Source organism: Neolamprologus brichardi, chromosome 22, assembly GCF_056152115.1.
Source record: "Neolamprologus brichardi isolate AB-2024 chromosome 22, ASM5615211v1, whole genome shotgun sequence".
Lineage (NCBI taxonomy): Eukaryota > Metazoa > Chordata > Actinopteri > Cichliformes > Cichlidae > Neolamprologus > Neolamprologus brichardi.
The window spans coordinates 4,198,394-4,218,010 of NC_142124.1; the positions used below are offsets into that span (position 1 = coordinate 4,198,394).

Genomic DNA, 19,617 nt, shown 5'->3' on the forward strand with positions numbered 1-19,617 from the left:
TAGATAAAAGACAGAATGCACCAAAACAGTAAATAACAAAGGTAAAAGCCAGAAAAGAGGAAGGTAGACAGACATGGGAACAAAAAAGAAGAAGAGAAATTTTAAAAAATGGGGACAAACCAGGAAGAAAAAGGTTTATCTATCTATGTATGTATGTATGTATGTATGTATGTATCTATCTATCTATATATCTATGTATGTATCTATGTATGTATCTATGTATGTATGTATGTATCTATCTATGTAACTATGTATCTATCTATGTAACTATGTATCTATGTATGTATATATCTATGTAACTATGTATCTATCTATCTATGTATCTATCTATGTAACTATATATCTATCTATGTATGTATCTATCTATGTAACTATGTATCTATCTATGTAACTATGTATTTATGTATGTATATATCTATGTAACTATGTATCTATCTATCTATGTATCTATCTATGTAACTATGTATCTATGTATGTATCTATCTATGTAACTATGTATCTATCTATGTATGTATCTATCTATGTAACTATATATCTATCTATGTAACTATGTATCTATCTATGTAACTATGTATCTATCTATGTATGTATCTATCTATGTAACTATATATCTATCTATGTAACTATGTATCTATCTATGTATCTATCTATGTATGTATCTATCTATGTAACTATGTATCTATGTAACTATGTATCTATCTATGTATGTATCTATCTATGTAACTATGTATCTATCTATGTATGTATCTATCTATGTAACTATGTATGTATCTATCTATGTATGTATCTATCTATGTATCTATCTATGTAACTATGTATCTATCGATCTATCTATGTATCTATCTATGTATCTATCTATCTATCTATGTATCTATGTATGTATCTATCTATGTAACTATGTATCTATCTATGTAACTATGTATCTATGTATCTATCTATGTATCTATGTATGTATCTATCTATGTAACTATGTATCTATCTATGTAACTATGTATCTATCTATCTATCTATGTATCTATCTATGTAACTATGTATCTATCTATGTAACTATGTATCTATCTATGTAACTATGTATCTATCTATGTAACTATGTATCTATCTATGTATCTATCTATGTATGTAACTATGTATCTATCTATGTAACTATGTATCTATCTATGTAACTATGTATCTATCTATGTAACTATGTATCTATCTATGTATCTATCTATCTATGTAACTATGTATCTATCTATCTATCTATCTATGTATCTATCTATCTATGTATCTATCTATGTATGTAACTATGTATCTATCTATGTAACTATGTATCTATCTATGTAACTATGTATCTATCTATCTATCTATGTATCTATCTATGTATGTATCTATCTATGTAACTATGTATCTATCTATGTATGTATCTATCTATGTAACTATGTATCTATCTATGTAACTATGTATCTATCTATGTAACTATGTATCTATCTATCTATGTATCTATCTATGTAACTATATATCTATCTATGTATGTATCTATCTATGTAACTATGTATCTATCTATGTAACTATGTATTTATGTATGTATATATCTATGTAACTATGTATCTATCTATCTATGTATCTATCTATGTAACTATGTATCTATGTATGTATCTATCTATGTAACTATGTATCTATCTATGTATGTATCTATCTATGTAACTATATATCTATCTATGTAACTATGTATCTATGTAACTATGTATCTATCTATCTATGTATCTATCTATGTAACTATATATCTATCTATGTATGTATCTATCTATGTAACTATGTATCTATCTATGTAACTATGTATTTATGTATGTATATATCTATGTATCTATGTAACTATGTATCTATGTATGTATCTATCTATGTAACTATGTATCTATCTATGTATGTATCTATCTATGTAACTATGTATCTATCTATGTATGTATCTATCTATGTAACTATATATCTATCTATGTAACTATGTATCTATCTATGTAACTATGTATCTATCTATGTATGTATCTATCTATGTAACTATATATCTATCTATGTAACTATGTATCTATCTATGTATCTATCTATGTATGTATCTATCTATGTAACTATGTATCTATGTAACTATGTATCTATCTATGTATGTATCTATCTATGTAACTATGTATCTATCTATGTATGTATCTATCTATGTAACTATGTATGTATCTATCTATGTATCTATCTATGTAACTATGTATCTATCGATCTATCTATGTATCTATCTATGTATCTATCTATCTATCTATGTATCTATGTATGTATCTATCTATGTAACTATGTATCTATCTATGTAACTATGTATCTATGTATCTATCTATGTATCTATGTATGTATCTATCTATGTAACTATGTATCTATCTATGTAACTATGTATCTATCTATCTATCTATGTATCTATCTATGTAACTATGTATCTATCTATGTAACTATGTATCTATCTATGTAACTATGTATCTATCTATGTAACTATGTATCTATCTATGTATCTATCTATGTATGTAACTATGTATCTATCTATGTAACTATGTATCTATCTATGTAACTATGTATCTATCTATGTATCTATCTATCTATGTAACTATGTATCTATCTATCTATCTATCTATGTATCTATCTATCTATGTATCTATCTATGTATGTAACTATGTATCTATCTATGTAACTATGTATCTATCTATGTAACTATGTATCTATCTATCTATCTATGTATCTATCTATGTATGTATCTATCTATGTAACTATGTATCTATCTATGTATGTATCTATCTATGTAACTATGTATCTATCTATGTAACTATGTATCTATCTATCTATGTATCTATCTATCTATGTATCTATCTATGTAACTATGTATCTATCTATCTATCTATGTATCTATCTATGTATGTATCTATCTATGTAACTATGTATCTATCTATGTATCTATCTATGTATGTATCTATCTATGTAACTATGTATCTATCTATCTATCTATGTATCTATCTATGTATGTATCTATCTATGTAACTATGTATCTATCTATGTATGTATCTATGTAACTATGTATGTATCTATGTATGTATCTATCTATGTAACTATGTATCTATCTATGTATGTATCTATCTATGTAACTATGTATCTATGTATCTATCTATGTATCTATGTATGTATCTATCTATGTAACTATGTATCTATCTATGTAACTATGTATCTATCTATCTATCTATGTATCTATGTATCTATCTATGTAACTATGTATCTATCTATGTAACTATGTATCTATCTATGTATCTATCTATGTATGTATCTATGTATGTAACTATGTATCTATCTATGTAACTATGTATCTATCTATGTAACTATGTATCTATCGATCTATGTATCTATCTATGTAACTATGTATCTATCGATCTATCTATGTATCTATCTATGTAACTATGTATCTATCTATGTAACTATGTATCTATCGATCTATGTATCTATCTATGTAACTATGTATCTATCTATCTATCTATCTATGTATCTATGTATGTATCTATCTATGTATCTATGTATGTATGTATCTATCTATCGATAGATACATACATAGATACATAGATAGATAGATAAAGATATAAATATATAGATATAAATATATAGATACAATGATATATACACAAAAGGCATGAATAGAGTGACAGAAAAATGAAAATCAAGAAGATCACAAAGGCCAGTAAGGTGAGAGATATTAAGACAAATGGCCCAATGACACAGCAAAAGACATATGCCCTAAATGTTTGCAACAAAAAAACAAAAGAATCAAAACCATAACTTGAGTCATGTCACATATGCTGCCTACACATTGCTATGTTTTTTTCCTATTCTCTTTCCCCCTCACCCCAAACCTTTCATAGGGAGTTGTGGACCCCCTCTCCAAGCTTGATTCTGCTGGAGGTTTCTTGCTGTTTAAAGGTCGATTTTCCTTCCCACTGTCACCAAGTGCTTGCTCGTAGGAGTTCATGTGGCTGTTGGGGTTTCTTTCTAATATCATAGGATCTTTACTTTAATATATAAATCCCCTTGTAGTGACTGTTGCTGTTAATTGGTACTATGAAAATAAAGTGGAATAGTATTGTATTGTGGTGTGGGGGGTTTTGTGTACTTTTAAGCCTTTTAACTGTTTTTGGACTGACATTGGATGGTTGGATAATTTTAACATATCGCCCGTTACAGGCCAGAAAATAATAATGATGGGGGGGTGGGGCAGCTATTTGCATTTATATGATTTATTGTCTGGGTTCAACCAAGAGAAAAAGGAAATCAACAGTTGTAAGCTGTAATTTTCTCTCAAACACAAGCACTATGTATCGTTCTCCTCCTCCCTATACGGCGCATTTTTCTGGGGCCTTGGTGTTAATTCTGTGCCAGGCTAAGATGCTAAAAATATTCCTCCGTATTATTACTAAAGACAGCAGCCCAGCAGCCCTCCTGGTGTACAAACTGTTTTATAAGCTTGTGTTTCTTCTTGACACACAACGGTTGTTTACCTTGACAGCTATTTGTGCATTGCATGGACAAAATTAACATCAGGAGAGAAAAAGAGATACCTGTGTATCCCGGAGGGTAAAAGCAGTAAAAAAGCTCATTTCAAACACACAAAAACAGAAAGAAGCCTGAAGCAAATTTATACCTTTTCAGGACAGACCATATTAAATTATTAACATGCAAAGTATCAGGAACTCGGTTAAAAAGAGAAGAAAATACACAAATGAACCCAGCTGTCAATACACTGGTAGAAATCTGCTCGCTATCTTTAAAGAAAGAAGAAAAAATATGCGAGGCAGCAACAAAAGCAGTTCCTCTGACGCATCTGACAAGACAAAATAGCTAAAACAGCTCGTAAACTTCCACGTCAGATGTGAGTTCCTGCTACAAAGATGCTCTGAGACGGTTTGGCCTTTTAATTGTTGTCTGTTTTTGAAGATTACACTTAAACCTGAAAATGAAAGAAGACATTTACTGACTTCATAATATAATGACTTTTATATTGAAGGTTTAGGATGTGTGGAATCTGAAACATGTGAAAAACACAAATACTTTTTATTTTCATTGCTATCATATTTAAATAAAATATTATCCATTGTTGGCTGCTCATCTCTTAATGTCTCAGATAATCTGACATTGGTGATATCGGTGTTCTGCACTGTGAACAGGTGACAACAGGATGCACTGTGGTCTCTGGTTACATTCATGAGCATCCTATAGCACACAGTAATAGCTTCTACATCCACTCTATTCACACAATGTAACTGAGTGGGAACTTTATAGCCTTGCAACTGCAGTTTAACACACAATCTTTTAACTGTTTTTGGACTGACAAAAACAACATTTAAAATGTTGTTATAATTATGTTCAGGCACTGGTGTCATGCTCTGCTTTAATATGGGAATAGCCAGATTTGACTTAAAATGAAGAGTTTATTATCAAAACAACAGTCTTCCCTGAACCGTGACGAGGGTGCTTTTTCTGCCTAAATCGAAACAAAAGATTTAATCCTAATCGTTTTTTTATTAATTACAAATTTAATACTTTAGTCAATAGAAGATCGCTATTTCCATCAGAAGGCGATTATATTTGGCACTTTGCTGCACTTCCATGAGCCTATATGAAGACAGTTAGAGCAGCAGCTCCGTTCAGAAGCGAGTAGAACAGCACCAGTAAAAACAGATATATTGATCGAGTCAGACAGAGCATAAAGGAAGAGGTGGGGTGGAGGTGTACAACATGTGTGGCTGAAGCAGGTTAATAGCATGTCCTACACGGCCTGCACACCCTGGACCAAATTGTTTTGTCTGTGGTCCAGTACTGTGGAGCTTTATTTACTCGAGCAGAAACCAAACTGCAGTTAGGGTCTATAGATGTAATTTGTTCAACAGATGTAACGCAATAAAATGTGGCTATATTATTTATAGTATAAATGTCATTATAATCAAGCCAAGCAGGCAGCAACTTCTAATTCTTGCACCCTACCAGTCATATGCTACTACGGCTGGCTTGATACGAATTACAAAATGTTAATGTACTGATGGATAAAATGGAGAAAAGTAGAGCAACATAGACACTGTGTGTGGATATGGCTGGGTTACTGAACAAGACACCTATTTATGTCTCATGAGCACACTGACCTCGCCAAGACCCTCTGGTGACAAACACATGAGAAACACACCAAAATTCCTCCCACAGCGCGCTGAAAGCATCACACGGTCTCAAATATGCAAACAGACACACAACCAACTGCACCTTCCAGGCAGCAAATCCTCCAGAGGCCGGAGTGGGTGAGCGCCCCAGGATCCTTCTTGTCCTTATTGTTGGAGTCCTCCTGCGATGAGTTGGCTGTGCTGTTGCAGATGAAGGCCCGGGCGTACAGCCAGTAGTCAGTTCCAATAGCCACTGTCATCAGTGCAAAAGCTGCAAAAGCTCCCATGGTGGTCAACAGCACCTGGATCCCTCGCTCACACCACACCATGGCTGGGCGGGGAAGGAAACTGATGTCTGACGAGAACAGAAAATAAAATCAGCCGTCTGGAGAAGGTAGGGCTGACACATAATGCTAATCAAGTTTAAACGATGACATTAGTGTGATGCTGACAGAGCCATGAATATTTTCCTGTTTATAAAAATGCCTTGCTTGTAGGATAGGTTACCCAACAGTACTAAAATAAAGGATTGCAACTATAAATTTAGTAATACTACTACTCTAACGCCATGCATTTGTCCAATACTAGTGTTACCTGATATATGCTCTTGTCCAAATATGGTAACTCCTGGCTCTAAAACCAACATGGCAACAGTTAAAATACTCGAGTTAAAAATACAATCCAAACCACTGGGTGATGTCATGGTGGTTACAGTCATTGTTTATATACAGTCGCTACCTTTTATACAATTCTCTGTTTTAATGACTTCCTGATCTTTCAGCTTACTGTAGCTGATGTAGACATTCAAACTGATGACTTTTAATATCCATAACTTTTATGATGTAAGGTCTTTCTTTTGGAAATTTGCCTTTATTCTTATTTGAGAGAGAAACAACTAAGAAATAGCTACGCGTATGTTAGAAAGTCATCAAAAAAAAAAAAAACATTACAAAATTACACCAAAAATACAAAGTTCAATCCCATTTTTTTTTCAGACTGTTAAGTGTTTAAATGTTCAAATGGCTGCAGTCTTGTATAAGCCATTTAATTCCATCACAATTCAGTGGTTCAAATATACCCTCAATGCCTATGGAAATTAAAACGAGAAGCTAAAACAGGTAATTCATAATTTATACACTGAACTGTCAAATATATTTATTAGGGGTGCAACGATACACAAAATTCACAGTTCGGTTCGGTTTGATACTTTGGTGTTACGGTTCGATATTTTTTCGATACAAAAAAATGTTCATGCTTTTTTAATTTGTCATTTATTAAAATTATAAATATATATTTTAACTCAAAAGTACAGTTTTTAAATTTAAATTATCTGATGGAGAAATCACTCATCTTTGGAAAAGAGAGTTTATTACAGAGAAATGGCTCTTTCCAAAATAAAAGCTATACTATACGCTTCTTCTGGGCTATATTCTCAGCAGCATATTAAACATATCAGGTCCCCATAAGGAGAATCATGTGCTAACGGCTGTCTAAATGACTCGGGTAAAGTTTGTAGCATGCGTGCTTGTTGTTTTTGTCTGCTTCCACTTGTCTTTGCACGAGGATGATGTCGGAGTAAATGTGCAGTCATATTCGTTGTGTTCCCACTAGTGCTGTCAACGTAAATCTTGTTGAAATGACGTTAACCACAACACGGCAAATCTCCGTGTGTGGGGCTGGACGGCCAACACGTTAACTGGCTAACTGCGCTAACACACTAGTTCCCACCAATGTAATTGAGCATTGCGTGGCACATCCAACATACTGTTTTACTTTAGTCCATGACGCGCTTACCTTCAGGGTCATACCTCACATGAAAACCAAAATAGTTCCAAACGCCACATCTGAATTAGGGTGGGGGAGGTTCAATTTGCCATGTTGCATCTCGCTAGCTTGCCCTGCGCTCAGTGAATCTGCGTTCGACTACTCCGCCTAGGCTTCACTGTCGAGCGCAGATCCACTGAGCGCTCAACGCAGACAGCATCGTCAGAAGGAAAGTTGATAAAATAAATTAAAAATTTTGTATTGTTCGATACATATGCGTACCGAACCAAAAGCACTGTATCGAACGGCTCAATATCAATACGAGTATTGTTGCACCCCTAATATTTATGTATTAATAGAAATACTGTCCCTCACGGGCCACTGTACGGACCGGTGGGAGCTGCTGACGGGGTTTACTCTTTCTGTTGGATTCTGTGTGAGCACACTGGAGCGATTTTTAATCAAAAAACAACACACACGCAGCCTGAAGCAGTTAAAAAATGTTGGCAGCAGGCAACCAGCTAAGAACAAAATGCCAACCTCACTGAATCAACGGAAATACAAAAGTACAATTGTTCCAAAACCGAACCCAGAAAGGTAAAATTGACCCAAATACATGGGGTAAGAAATTAAAATAATGTTTGACGGTGCTTCATTTCATACATCTGCGGGGGATCTCAGGAGCTAGTCATATTTAAATTCTGACCTTTTTCTACAAACCACTTCCAGAGAGAATCACAATAAAAGGTATTAATATGAGCGAGGTTTGGAGGAGGCCTGAGGAAAGGAATTGTCTTTTTAGGTTAATGAGAAGATCATCTGAGGAAAATATGTGCAGAACAAAAGGGCAAATGCAGACGAAGAGCAAGATAGAAGTCTTTGTGCACTTTTTTTTATAATAAGCGACAACAAGAGTGGCTGAGGAGATGGGAAGTAGACAAGTGGAGAGGAGAGAAGAGACATAAATCTGAGCTCCGAGGTGGACAGTGAGAGGGATGACAAGAGGAAAATTGAGATACAACACATCTGTCGTGCTTCAGGAAACATAAATGAAAGTGGATGGAAGCAGGGTTCCTGCCTCTGTGAGGCTCCCCTGTCAGATTTTAACCATTTCAGCTGAAACGGAGAAAGTGCTGTGATTCTGCAACGCTTCAGGTTCGGCTTCTATTCATCTCAAACAAGAGGTTAATGTAAACAATCGATCACACGGAGAATACGAAATCTGCTGAGGGCTTTTAAACTAGTTGACTAATTCAGCTGTCCTGCGGGGAGGTTTCCATGGCAACAAACGTCCCAAAAATAACAGAGATGGTTGATATTTTAACCCTGAAAGTGACCCGCCTGCTTGAATATGCATAAGGTAAGTGTCATATAGACATCACGGCACTGGGGCGGCAATAATCCAACAAAAACCAATAAATTTTTAATTTGCACTAAATTGTCAAATTTTTATTCACTGGATGCCGCACTCATTAGGGATTGTTTTATTTTGTATTTGCATTATGAGTTTAAAGCCTAACACTGATTTTTAAATTGTGTCACATGTTTTTAATGATTAGTTGAAAGGAATTGTTCAAAAATACGTTATAAACTTACGTGATGCTAATATCCAGCATCGCAGTGTTTCCTGTTTCATTTTACTTAAAGAAATCAGTAAAATTTAGAATAATTATTCAGTACACATGTATTTATAAACAGGCCCAATATTGCTATCTTCCCATATTGCCTTTGCTGAATGATAGTCATAAACTGAAAACATTTTATTTACATTTTCAAAGATAGTGTAATAGAGAGTAAAGAGTTAAGTGAATCGGGAGGATTTCAGTGTTTCTTTGGAACAAATAAACAAACAAGAAATTACAAACATTTAATAAAACTTTACTCTTAAACAATAAAATATTATTTAGTAATTAGTTTGTAAGAAATTGTGAAGCAGTATGTAAAAACAAGGCTAATGTTCAAAATTGTCATTACTTTTTTTATATTTTCTAAAATATTTTACCTTCTACATCAAGATATTATATTACTGTAGAGTCTTTACCTTATAATATAAAGCGCCCTGAGGCAACTGTTGCGATTTGGTGCTGTATAAAAACAATACTGACTTGAATTGAATTACCTAAAGATGTCAAACTATGTCTGCTCTTTGAATTGCTACAATTATATACTTGCTTGTAGCGCCTTTGTACATCATTAAACTTCTGAGAAAAACTCCAATGGATTTACAAGAAATCTGCTTCATCACAATCCACACGGCTAGAGATGGATCAATTGCCAGCATCACTAAAAGGGCAAATTTCACTGGGTGACTGCTCAGGTCACACCCCTGGGCATGCGTGGCTGTGCTAAGTGGGGGTTTTCCCCTCATAGACGAGGCGTTTGCTGGATGATGACCTGGTGTAAATGAGTGCAATCGTTTTTGGTAGTTTGTGCATCAAGCTGTTCAATAAACTATCGATACTTTGACCCTGAAAGTGATGCGCAACGTTAAATACACGAAGGGTATTTAAGATAACGAACATTTGAAAAAGTTGTTCTTGACTTTGTCATTGCTTGGTTGTTTTGTGCACTTGGTCATCAACTTTGGCTGTCTTGCTACATCAGAACTGTCTGGATGGTTACTGAAAAGTTACAACTAATTTATAAATGCCTAACAAATAGAGGTGGGGGAAAAAATCGATACTGTGTAGTATCTGTAGTATATTTTGTTTGCTAATAATGTATGGATACAGGGACAGCAGAAATCGATATTTTGTTACAAAAACGGTTTTTGTGCTCTGACTTCAGAGCATGTTGATCCTTTTTCTGAGCAAGAATCCTGACATTCCTTCACTGTCCAAATGTGTTTAACTTGTTTTATGGCAGCAATAAACATGACAGTTTACTTATTTTAATTTAAGACATGTTTTATTTTAATTAAGTTTAAAACTTTTTTATTTAATGTAAAATTATATTTTGTTTTAATTTACTTTCAAATTCTTCAGTTGCTGAAGGGGCTGCATAGTTTTCATAAACTGCATAGTTCAGAATAGCTATAATTGTACCAGATGGTTGCGTTCAGTTAAGTTGGACTAGACTGTAATACAAACCGTTCAGTTTGTCAACAATCAAACTGAAATGAGAGAAAGACTGAGTGTGAGACTTTGATATTAGATAAAATGAATATTGATAAAGTTTACCTTTATGTGCAGAATCTGAATATCGCAAAATATTTTTAAAAATTGCAATAATATCGTATCGTGAGTTAAGTATTGTGATAATATCGTATTGTAGGATGTATGGTGATTCCCACCTCTAGTAACGAATAAAGTCTGATTCATGTGTAAACATCATTTAAATGGTTACAATAAAGTGAAATTTTATATAATAATTGTTTTTGACTGTGGTCCATGTCCTCGTTCTCTCAGCTTGGCATTGATTACTTCCTGATGTTGTATGAAATGTTTTGTATACAAGTTCTTCAAAATGACATTTTTACAGTCTATTACTGAGTCGGATAAAATACATTAAAAAGTTATTACCACCTATTACACAATGTGATAACAATGTAATTAAAAAATATTAACAATTAGTAACCAATATTGGTAATATTTACTAATAGTTAAGTAGCTTTTTAATACAGTTTATATTTACAATGAATTTACATTTTAAAATCATTATTCAAAAAAACAAAAAAAAGACAATTACCAATTATCAGTTTAGGCATTGGTATCAATTAAATAAATAAAAAAATCCAAGTTTTGAAACTTGGTATCAATATCAAAAAACAATCTTGGGCCTCTATAACTTGCATTCAATCCTTTAATATATAAGAAGATACCCTCTGTGGTTTATATAAAAATGTCTTGGCTTTCAAAATTAAACTTTTTGTCTGTGTTAAATAAGACGATTGATGCTAAAATCAATGAAAGATTGCGAGCGCAGCACACTGACATAGCAACCTGGCAGGAAGAGGTTTCCTCTATATTCACACATTTTTTTCCTGGACATCTGAAAGCTTCCGATTAAATAAAGATCTATAAATACGTCTTTTTTTAACATTATAACCAGTTTGGCTCGGTGAATGAACTGTTTCCACCTGGATGATAAAACATGTTTGTCAAACTCTAGTTTTATGCCTGTGCAGTTTTCACTACAAATACTTTAGTAGTAAAAAATAAAAATAATAAAAAAAGACATTATTTAGATTGGAGAGCTAAAGGCAGTTCAGGTAACATTAAAACTGTGTTGCATCCAGCGACACAAACCTGTGTATTCTTGCTTTGCTTGACCCTGACTGGCTCTGGCATTAGACCAAAGCAAGGTTACTTTGTTAAATTTAAATTACTGTCAAATGTCAGATGGATCATTTCAATATTTCAAATGCTGTGTAGTTCATTCATGAAATTTGTGTTTAGCAGCATGGATTTTCTCAGCTTCTCATATGTCAGCAATCCCCTCAGTCATCCTCGATCCTAATATGAACAAACATTTAGCTTGGTTACACAAATGCCAGCACAGATTAATCGAAGCTACTCGCCTTTTGAATCCAGACATCTGCACACATCTGTACTTGTGTGTGTGTGTGTGTGTGAGGGTGGTTTCCTGCATGACTGTACTGATCCAGGCTTGTTTGTGTGTCTTACTCCTTGAATGTGCATGTACATGGGTGTCATGTTCATGCACATCAGAATCCACATGTGCATCTGGTTGTTTGTGTGTGTATGAACACACGCACATCTGCCTGTTCTTGTGTGTGTGTGTGTGTGTGTGTGTGTGTGTGTGTGAGTGTTACCTGAGGGCATGTTTCTCCCTTTCGCCTCCATCTCCTCTCCCCCCTGCTGCTGCTGCTGCTGTTCTTCTTCTTCGTCAGTGAAGAGCTCTCCGTAGCCCCGGTCCGAGCCGCCTCCATCCACCGTTTATCCGCTTTCTCGCCCCTTCCTCTTTCCTGGCTCTTCTTCTGCCAGTTCTTTTCTTCCTAATAGTTTCTTTTTAAATCTTCTGCCTTTTCTTCTCGTGCGTTTCCCCCGTCTTCTCCTTTTACCTTGAGCGCTCCGTCGCTCCTTTTCAGCAAGTAGGGGATACTTCACTTTGCGTCCTCTCTTCTCATTGAATTGTCATGGCAGTCATCTTAGCTACTGAGAGAAGCAAGAAAGAGGTGGAGGGGAGGGGGGGGGGGTAAAGAGCAGATGAGAGAGAGAGAGAGTGAGTGAGAGAAAAGACTGAAAGAGAAGGATGGAAGTAAAAGGACAGGAGAAGATGTGGGAGAGAAAGGAGAGAAGGAGATGAGAAGATGAGAGGTGGGGTGGGGAAGATGGGGGATTTGATTAACGAACGTGACATGAGTCTTGAGAGCAGGGGATGCTCCTGTACAGAAACATCTTCCGCACAAACATATTTTCTATATGAGCATCATGTGTCGTTGAAAAACAAACAAACAAATAAACAAACAAACATTCAAAACCTGATGCCGGCGGCAAAAAACAAGCCCCATGTCAAACAAGAGAAGCGGGTTTGCCTCCACACAGAGAGAGAGAGAGAGGGGAGATAAAGCAATAGAAAAGAACAGGCAATGCGAGAGAGCGTGCTCTATTCCATCGCCATGGCAACAGTGAATTCCAAAGTCTACGGTGGAGCTGGCGAGTGTGCGTGTGTGTGTATGCGTGTGTTTTATGTGTGTGTTGGTGGAGTAGAGGACTGGATGTAACAGCTGAGAGGATTTTGCTGAGATAAAAAAAAGGAAAAAGAAGTCCCTGAATTCCACTGGTGTGCAGACGAGCTGGGATGTCACACACCGTGGAAAGCAACGCACACGTGTAGGTACGCGGCGGTCATACATGACTGCATACAGTACAAGAGGAATGAACATTCACGAGAGAGATGACAGACGTGTGAGTCATTAGCGCAGCGGTCACGGTGTCTCGGCATGTTTCATCCGTCCAACTTTCTTCCCGTTGGTGCGACGGCTTAATCACGCGCGCTTAACACTGTGTCATGTTTTGAAATGCACAATACAGCCGATCCTGAGCGAGGAAAGATGCGATGCCTTGCCCGAGGGCGCTTCGGCAGAGCAGCTGCTTTCCTGCTCGAGCTGACATCCTTAGATTTCAACAAGCAGAGTCTTCCTGAAGTGAAAATCCCCATCGGCACTGACACTGGGTCAGGTTTCGCTTCTTTTTTTTTTTCTGCTTTTTTAATGCAAGCTGTTGCCAAAAACTGCAGGGCACCTAAAATCCACATGAGAGACATCTGCAGCAGCACAGCAGGGGATGCTGAGTTGTTTCAAGTCAACAGCACATCTTGAGGCACATCTGACCAAAAAAAAAAAATCCCTATTTGAACACTCCCAAGAAAATGACAACACCGGTCCTCTGTTCAGATACAACAGTTGTTAACAACTTCTAACACAGCACTGGCATTCCTCACGCATATCTACATATACTAGAAAGGTGATATACAATATGATCTTGTGAATGGTTAGTAAGTCTAGTGTCAAAGTATTTGATTTGTAACTCCGAAACCTGTCCTCTGTTCCTGATATTTTTTAAATTTGACTTAAAGATGGTGTGACAGGTAGCACTCCACAGCTGAGGTCCTGAGGTCGACTCCACCACCTGTCTGGGGCCTTTCTGTGTGGAGTTTGCATGTTTGTGTGGGTTTTCTCCAGGTGCTCCAGTCCACTCACAGTCCAAAGGCATGCAGTTAGTGAGGTTAGGTTCACATGTTCATAGGTGTGACTGTGAGTGTGAATGGTTGTCTGTCTATCTGTGTTAGCCCTGCGTCACACTGTACCCCGCATGGTAGCTGGGATAGGCTCCAGTACAGCTCCCCTGTAACTTTAATGGTAAATGGTAAATGGCCTGTATTTATATAGCGCTTTACTAGTCCCTAAGGACCCCAAAGTGCTTTACACATCCAGTCATCCACCCATTCACACACACATTCACACACTGGTGATGGCAGCTACATTGTAGCCACAGCCACCCTGGGGCGCACTGACAGAGGCGCGGCTGCCAGACACTGGCGCCACCGGGCCCTCTGACCACCACCAGTAGGCAACGGGTGAAGTGTCTTGCCCAAGGACACAACGACCGAGACTGTCCAAGCCGGGGCTCGAACCGGCAACCTTCTGATTACAAGGCGAACTCCCAACACTTGAGCCACGATCGCCTTCCGCCACGTTAAGCGGAAGAACATGGACAAATGGGACTTAAACATTGCAATATAAGAAAACATTGTGCTGTCAGAGGTCTGCCCAAAAGACAGTATAAGAGAAAGACGTAGCTCCTGGGTCTCTCCACTGGTGAAATGTCTTGAAACTATATTTCTTTTAATGGCCACTGGGGTGGAGGAGGCACTTGACATCTGTAAACACTTTCCTAACGAGTTCACGATCTCAGTCGCTCGTTTTGGGTCGCAGTGAATAAAACATTAAGTCCATTTTGGTCACTTTAAGTCAGAAGATTATCCAGGGCTTGCTCATTGGTTAAGAACATGTGACATACAAGTCATTAACCAGCATAGACAGATCCATCTCTCGCTCGTCACATCTGGTTTGAAAACACCAAGATCGTGTTGGTGAACAGACTATGTCTGTCTTTTAAACAGATGACTTTGTCTGGCATTGTTATGGGAACACACGTTACCAGTACAAAGCTGCATCCACTGGTCTGACTGCAGTGACTAAGGTGCTAAAATCTAAGGAGCTTGGAAAGAAAAGCGTCTGGACTTCTTTGAGTTGCTCGAAGACGTTTCACCTCTCATCCGAGAAGCTTCTTCAGTATCAAGAATCTATTTCCTCTACCAAAAGAAACTGCATGGGCTTTGCTGCTTACAGGGGCTCTTCTAAGTTAACATAAAGTAGTGAGTCAAGATTATCGGCAGAAATCAACACTTTTTTGTGGAAGCAAGTAAGCAAAGAGCCCATCCAGACAAAACTGTGCAGAACACTCTAAAGCTGGCCGAAACTCTTCAACACCTCCGCCCCCACCAGGGAACGACAAGGAAAAATTTAGTATCGCTTCTCACAATTTTTGGCTCACGAAACCCTTTAAACTCGCAGTCAAAGTCCTCGTGAAAACGCCAAGGTGTGAATGTTGATCATGCAGCGTTTAAACATCTCTTCTGCCTAGAACAAGAAAAAGCACCTCCATGCTATGCTCTCATTCTTCCTAAAGAGAACACCTGAACCATGAATCGGGCTTTCATGCTCACAGATGAGCACAAGCTGATATGCGAGGCTCCCAAATAGCACGTCTCTGTACACCTTATCGTTCAAGCATCTAGCCAGAAGTAACATTTTGTGAAGATAAGTTCTTGTCACTGTTGCAAACACTAAAAGCATGAATATTGAGACATAATCAGATGAACGGTTTGAATAATTGCAAAAACTGTAAATTATAAGGTTATTGGAAAATATTTGTATGAGTTTTGCTTTTTTATTGCAAGAAATGTAAACATCTATAACCAGAAACATAGCTAATGTACACAAAGCCCTTGATTTTCCCTTGCTTTTTAAAAGCTATTTAAATCCTACAACGGAGTATTAGGGATGTCTGTGAAATAAAAAAAATACTAGTGATTATTATTCCTGTTTTTTTTAATGCATATAAGATAAGAAAGCTGCATCTAGGTCTGCATCAGGTAAACATGCTGATTTAATGGTAAATTGCAGAATTATTGCAGCATGATAGAAATAGCAGGGCAGCTTTTTTAGTCAATATTAAATTCATCTGCAAAAATACATTTGGTATATAGACCACAGAATCTGTCGTTCTTTTCAAATGACAATTACTGAGTATTATCAAAACTGTAATACAATGTGAGTTTATGAACAGGCCATCTAGTGGTCATTAGAAGAAGCGCACTGCACTCAGCATTCATCTTGATTGCTTCTTTTTTTAACCCCCTTTGAAAGCCCTGCAGGACCCCTGGGAGGCCAGCAATCAGTAACAACAATCAAAACACAAATAGGAACATCAGACATTGTTATTTTGCACTCAGAACCCTGAATATAAACCTGCTTTTTCCAGACTGACAGCGCGCATTAGGAGGGAGCCTCCTCCAGCAGCAGGACAACATGGATAAACACATGTTGAAAGGGCTCGCTGGCGGCAGCACAAACACAGAGGAGGAAAGTTCAAGGACACATCAGCCACGCTCTGCATCAGGAACACAAGCAATGGTGGGAATCCTGCTATGAATACAGAGCAGAAGAAGAACGTGGACAAACTGTAGCAGCTCACTGGAGCAGTGGTCATTATTATGACAGCAACAGAGGGGAGCGACCATCTCAAACCATCAAGTTCAAGTCCGGGGAAAAATCAGCATACGATTACTGTGTATATATTACATAATTATTATACTGTACACACACGTATGTCTTTACAGCCTAATGCTTATTTAATAGACGCACTTTGCAGAAATTAGTATTCGTCCTTCCAATCTCGCTCCCTGTCTGTTTTTATTTGTTTTTGTTTGCATTTCACACAACACACCACCACATTATTACAAGCAAATAACAAATATACTGGCTTTTGCCACTATTTTACCTTTGTAGACATGATTTTCCATATGCAATCACACAAACTCCCATTTTTCCTATTTTACAAACATAAAGTCTGACATTGGTTTATGGGAGTGTTACAGTAAAATCGATGCTTTGAGAGAGTTATGTACTATGATGTTCAACTTACTTTTAGAAATAAAAAAATGTTAAACAAATTCTAATATTGACCAAAAAGTCCAGCTGGAGCAAAGTGAAACTTAATATGCGGGGAGCCCGATCACTTGGCGTCCTTGAGTAATATTCGATACTCAGACAGAGAAATCTAAATCCAGACTCCAGAGAGCCCACACTCTGTACATCCCCCTGCACAGCGGATCCTACACATGCCATAAAACATATTGTTCTCCAACAAAGCACAGCAGAAACATATCAGTCAAGCTGTGATGCGTCTATTTTAAATAAAAGTGAATTTATCTGAAAATAAATCCCTTACACCCAGAGACTGTTTATAAAGGACTGAGTCGAGCATTTAGTCCATTCCCTCTACACACCTATAAGTTTGCTGTATCTCATCCTTGATCTTGTTTCCACACTATTCACTATTTTCTCTTCCCTCGCTTTCATCGTGGCTGTCTTACCTTGAAAAACGTCCTGTTCCTCGTTACTTTTACCTTTAATGTGACACTTTATTCTGCAAAAGCTCTTTTAAACGTTTCCTTGTAAACACGCGTACAGAACGATGCGCGATCTCCGCCACACGATTTTATCCAGAGTACAATGCTTGCATGTGGCGCGCTCTTCTACGGTCTGAGCCGATCGGATTGACGCGCTGTCGTATAATCAAGGTAATACATATGGTACACAGACTGTCGTTTGAATAATAACGTGTATTAATTATAGTCTTACCTCTGGAAAAACAACTTTTTGCAGCGGTGCTCGTGCAGGTTGTGACGAAGCCCGTGATTGGAGAGAGAGCGAGCGAGAGAGTGATGGGTTGGAAAGAAGGAGGATGCGAGGACTGGCTGTTTTTATACACACTAGTGTTTGTAGTGAATAATACTCTGATAATGATGCTGATGGTTTTTGGGGTTTTTTTTTTTGTAGATTTAATCAGTGAAGGAACATTTCGTCACATATTGGAGTTTCAAACGTTTACAGAGCTGTTAGTTTCCGGTGTCCTCAGTGAAAACGGTATAGAGGCTTTAGGCTGAGAGAACAGGTGTGACTGAGTTATTCTTGTGACTTAAGTCAAAAGTCACAGGATGGGGCATGTTCGTGTCTAAATGTGCCTCAGATCTAAAAGGGGAAAATCAGGTCAGATCAGAGCTGAACAGCAGGGGTTGCAAGAAATTCTTAATCCTTCAGATGTGCCCACGTTCCTGAAAATGAGTGAATACATTACTTAAAATAAATAAATAAATGAAAATGATCTGTTATGAATAATCGTTTTAGGGGCCAGATCTGCCCAGGAACCAAATTATTATGATCCAAGCAACCACCCTCACATCACTACGGAGCCTCGCAGGGGACATGGGAGAGAAAAAAAAAATACAAAAATTAAGACGGACTTTTGCGAGATCTCGCAGACTTTTGCGAGATCTCGCAAAACTTTTAGCCGCATTCTTCGGAGGCCGCCAGCTCGAAGCCGACCGGGATGTCGAGGCACAATGTGCCGGGAAAGCGGTGTTCCTCCCGGCTGTAGTAGGTCTCGACCTCCCGTTAGCTTCGAGCTAGTGAGTGTCAGATCTCGCAAAAGTTTTGCGAGATCCCGAGTTAGTTTTGCGAGATCTCGCAAAAGTCCGTCTTAATTTTTTTTCTCCCATGTCCCCTGCGGGGCTCCGTACATCACCCATGTTATGTGGAATCCAGCTTTGCTGTTGGATTTGGGATATCTCTCTTCTCTGACTTTAACACCCATCCCAAGACTGAGAACTGCCACTTCCTCGTCGGGTTTCAAAGGTCATAAAATGCTATAGTTTACAGTATTAAAAAGGCATGTTCACATTATGGTACAGAAACAAAATCATTTTCACCTCTGTAGATCTGTAGATAGGTTTGCTGTTCACACCTGTACAATGGCAGGTTTTTGTTTATTTTGACTCATCCATCTGGATTGTTATGGTTCTGCTGGAGGTTTCTTCCTGTGAAAAGGGAGTTTTCCCTTCCCACTGTTGCCAA

At 37.2% G+C, this 19,617-nt stretch overlaps 1 protein-coding gene across 5 annotated transcripts in view; it reads right to left on the reverse strand.

Moving 5' to 3' along the window:
• cacng8a (calcium channel, voltage-dependent, gamma subunit 8a) overlaps positions 1–18,438 on the reverse strand; it is a 30,429-nt gene extending 11,991 nt beyond the window's left edge. The window contains exons 1-3 of one of the 5 annotated variants that reach the window (XM_087835054.1): positions 18,346–18,438; positions 12,727–13,066; positions 6,292–6,543 (exon numbers count right to left, since the gene is read on the reverse strand). In XM_087835054.1, coding sequence (XP_087691180.1) covers positions 6,292–6,543; positions 12,727–12,757 — 283 coding nt within the window. In that variant the 5' untranslated portion in view covers positions 12,758–13,066; positions 18,346–18,438. Of the gene's footprint in view, positions 1–6,291; positions 6,544–12,726; positions 13,154–13,395; positions 13,515–18,077; positions 18,220–18,345 lie in introns of those variants that run through there. The other 4 variants (XM_087835051.1, XM_087835050.1, XM_087835053.1 and 1 more) reach the window with 4 other exon arrangements.
• Positions 18,439–19,617: the final 1,179 nt, after the last annotated feature.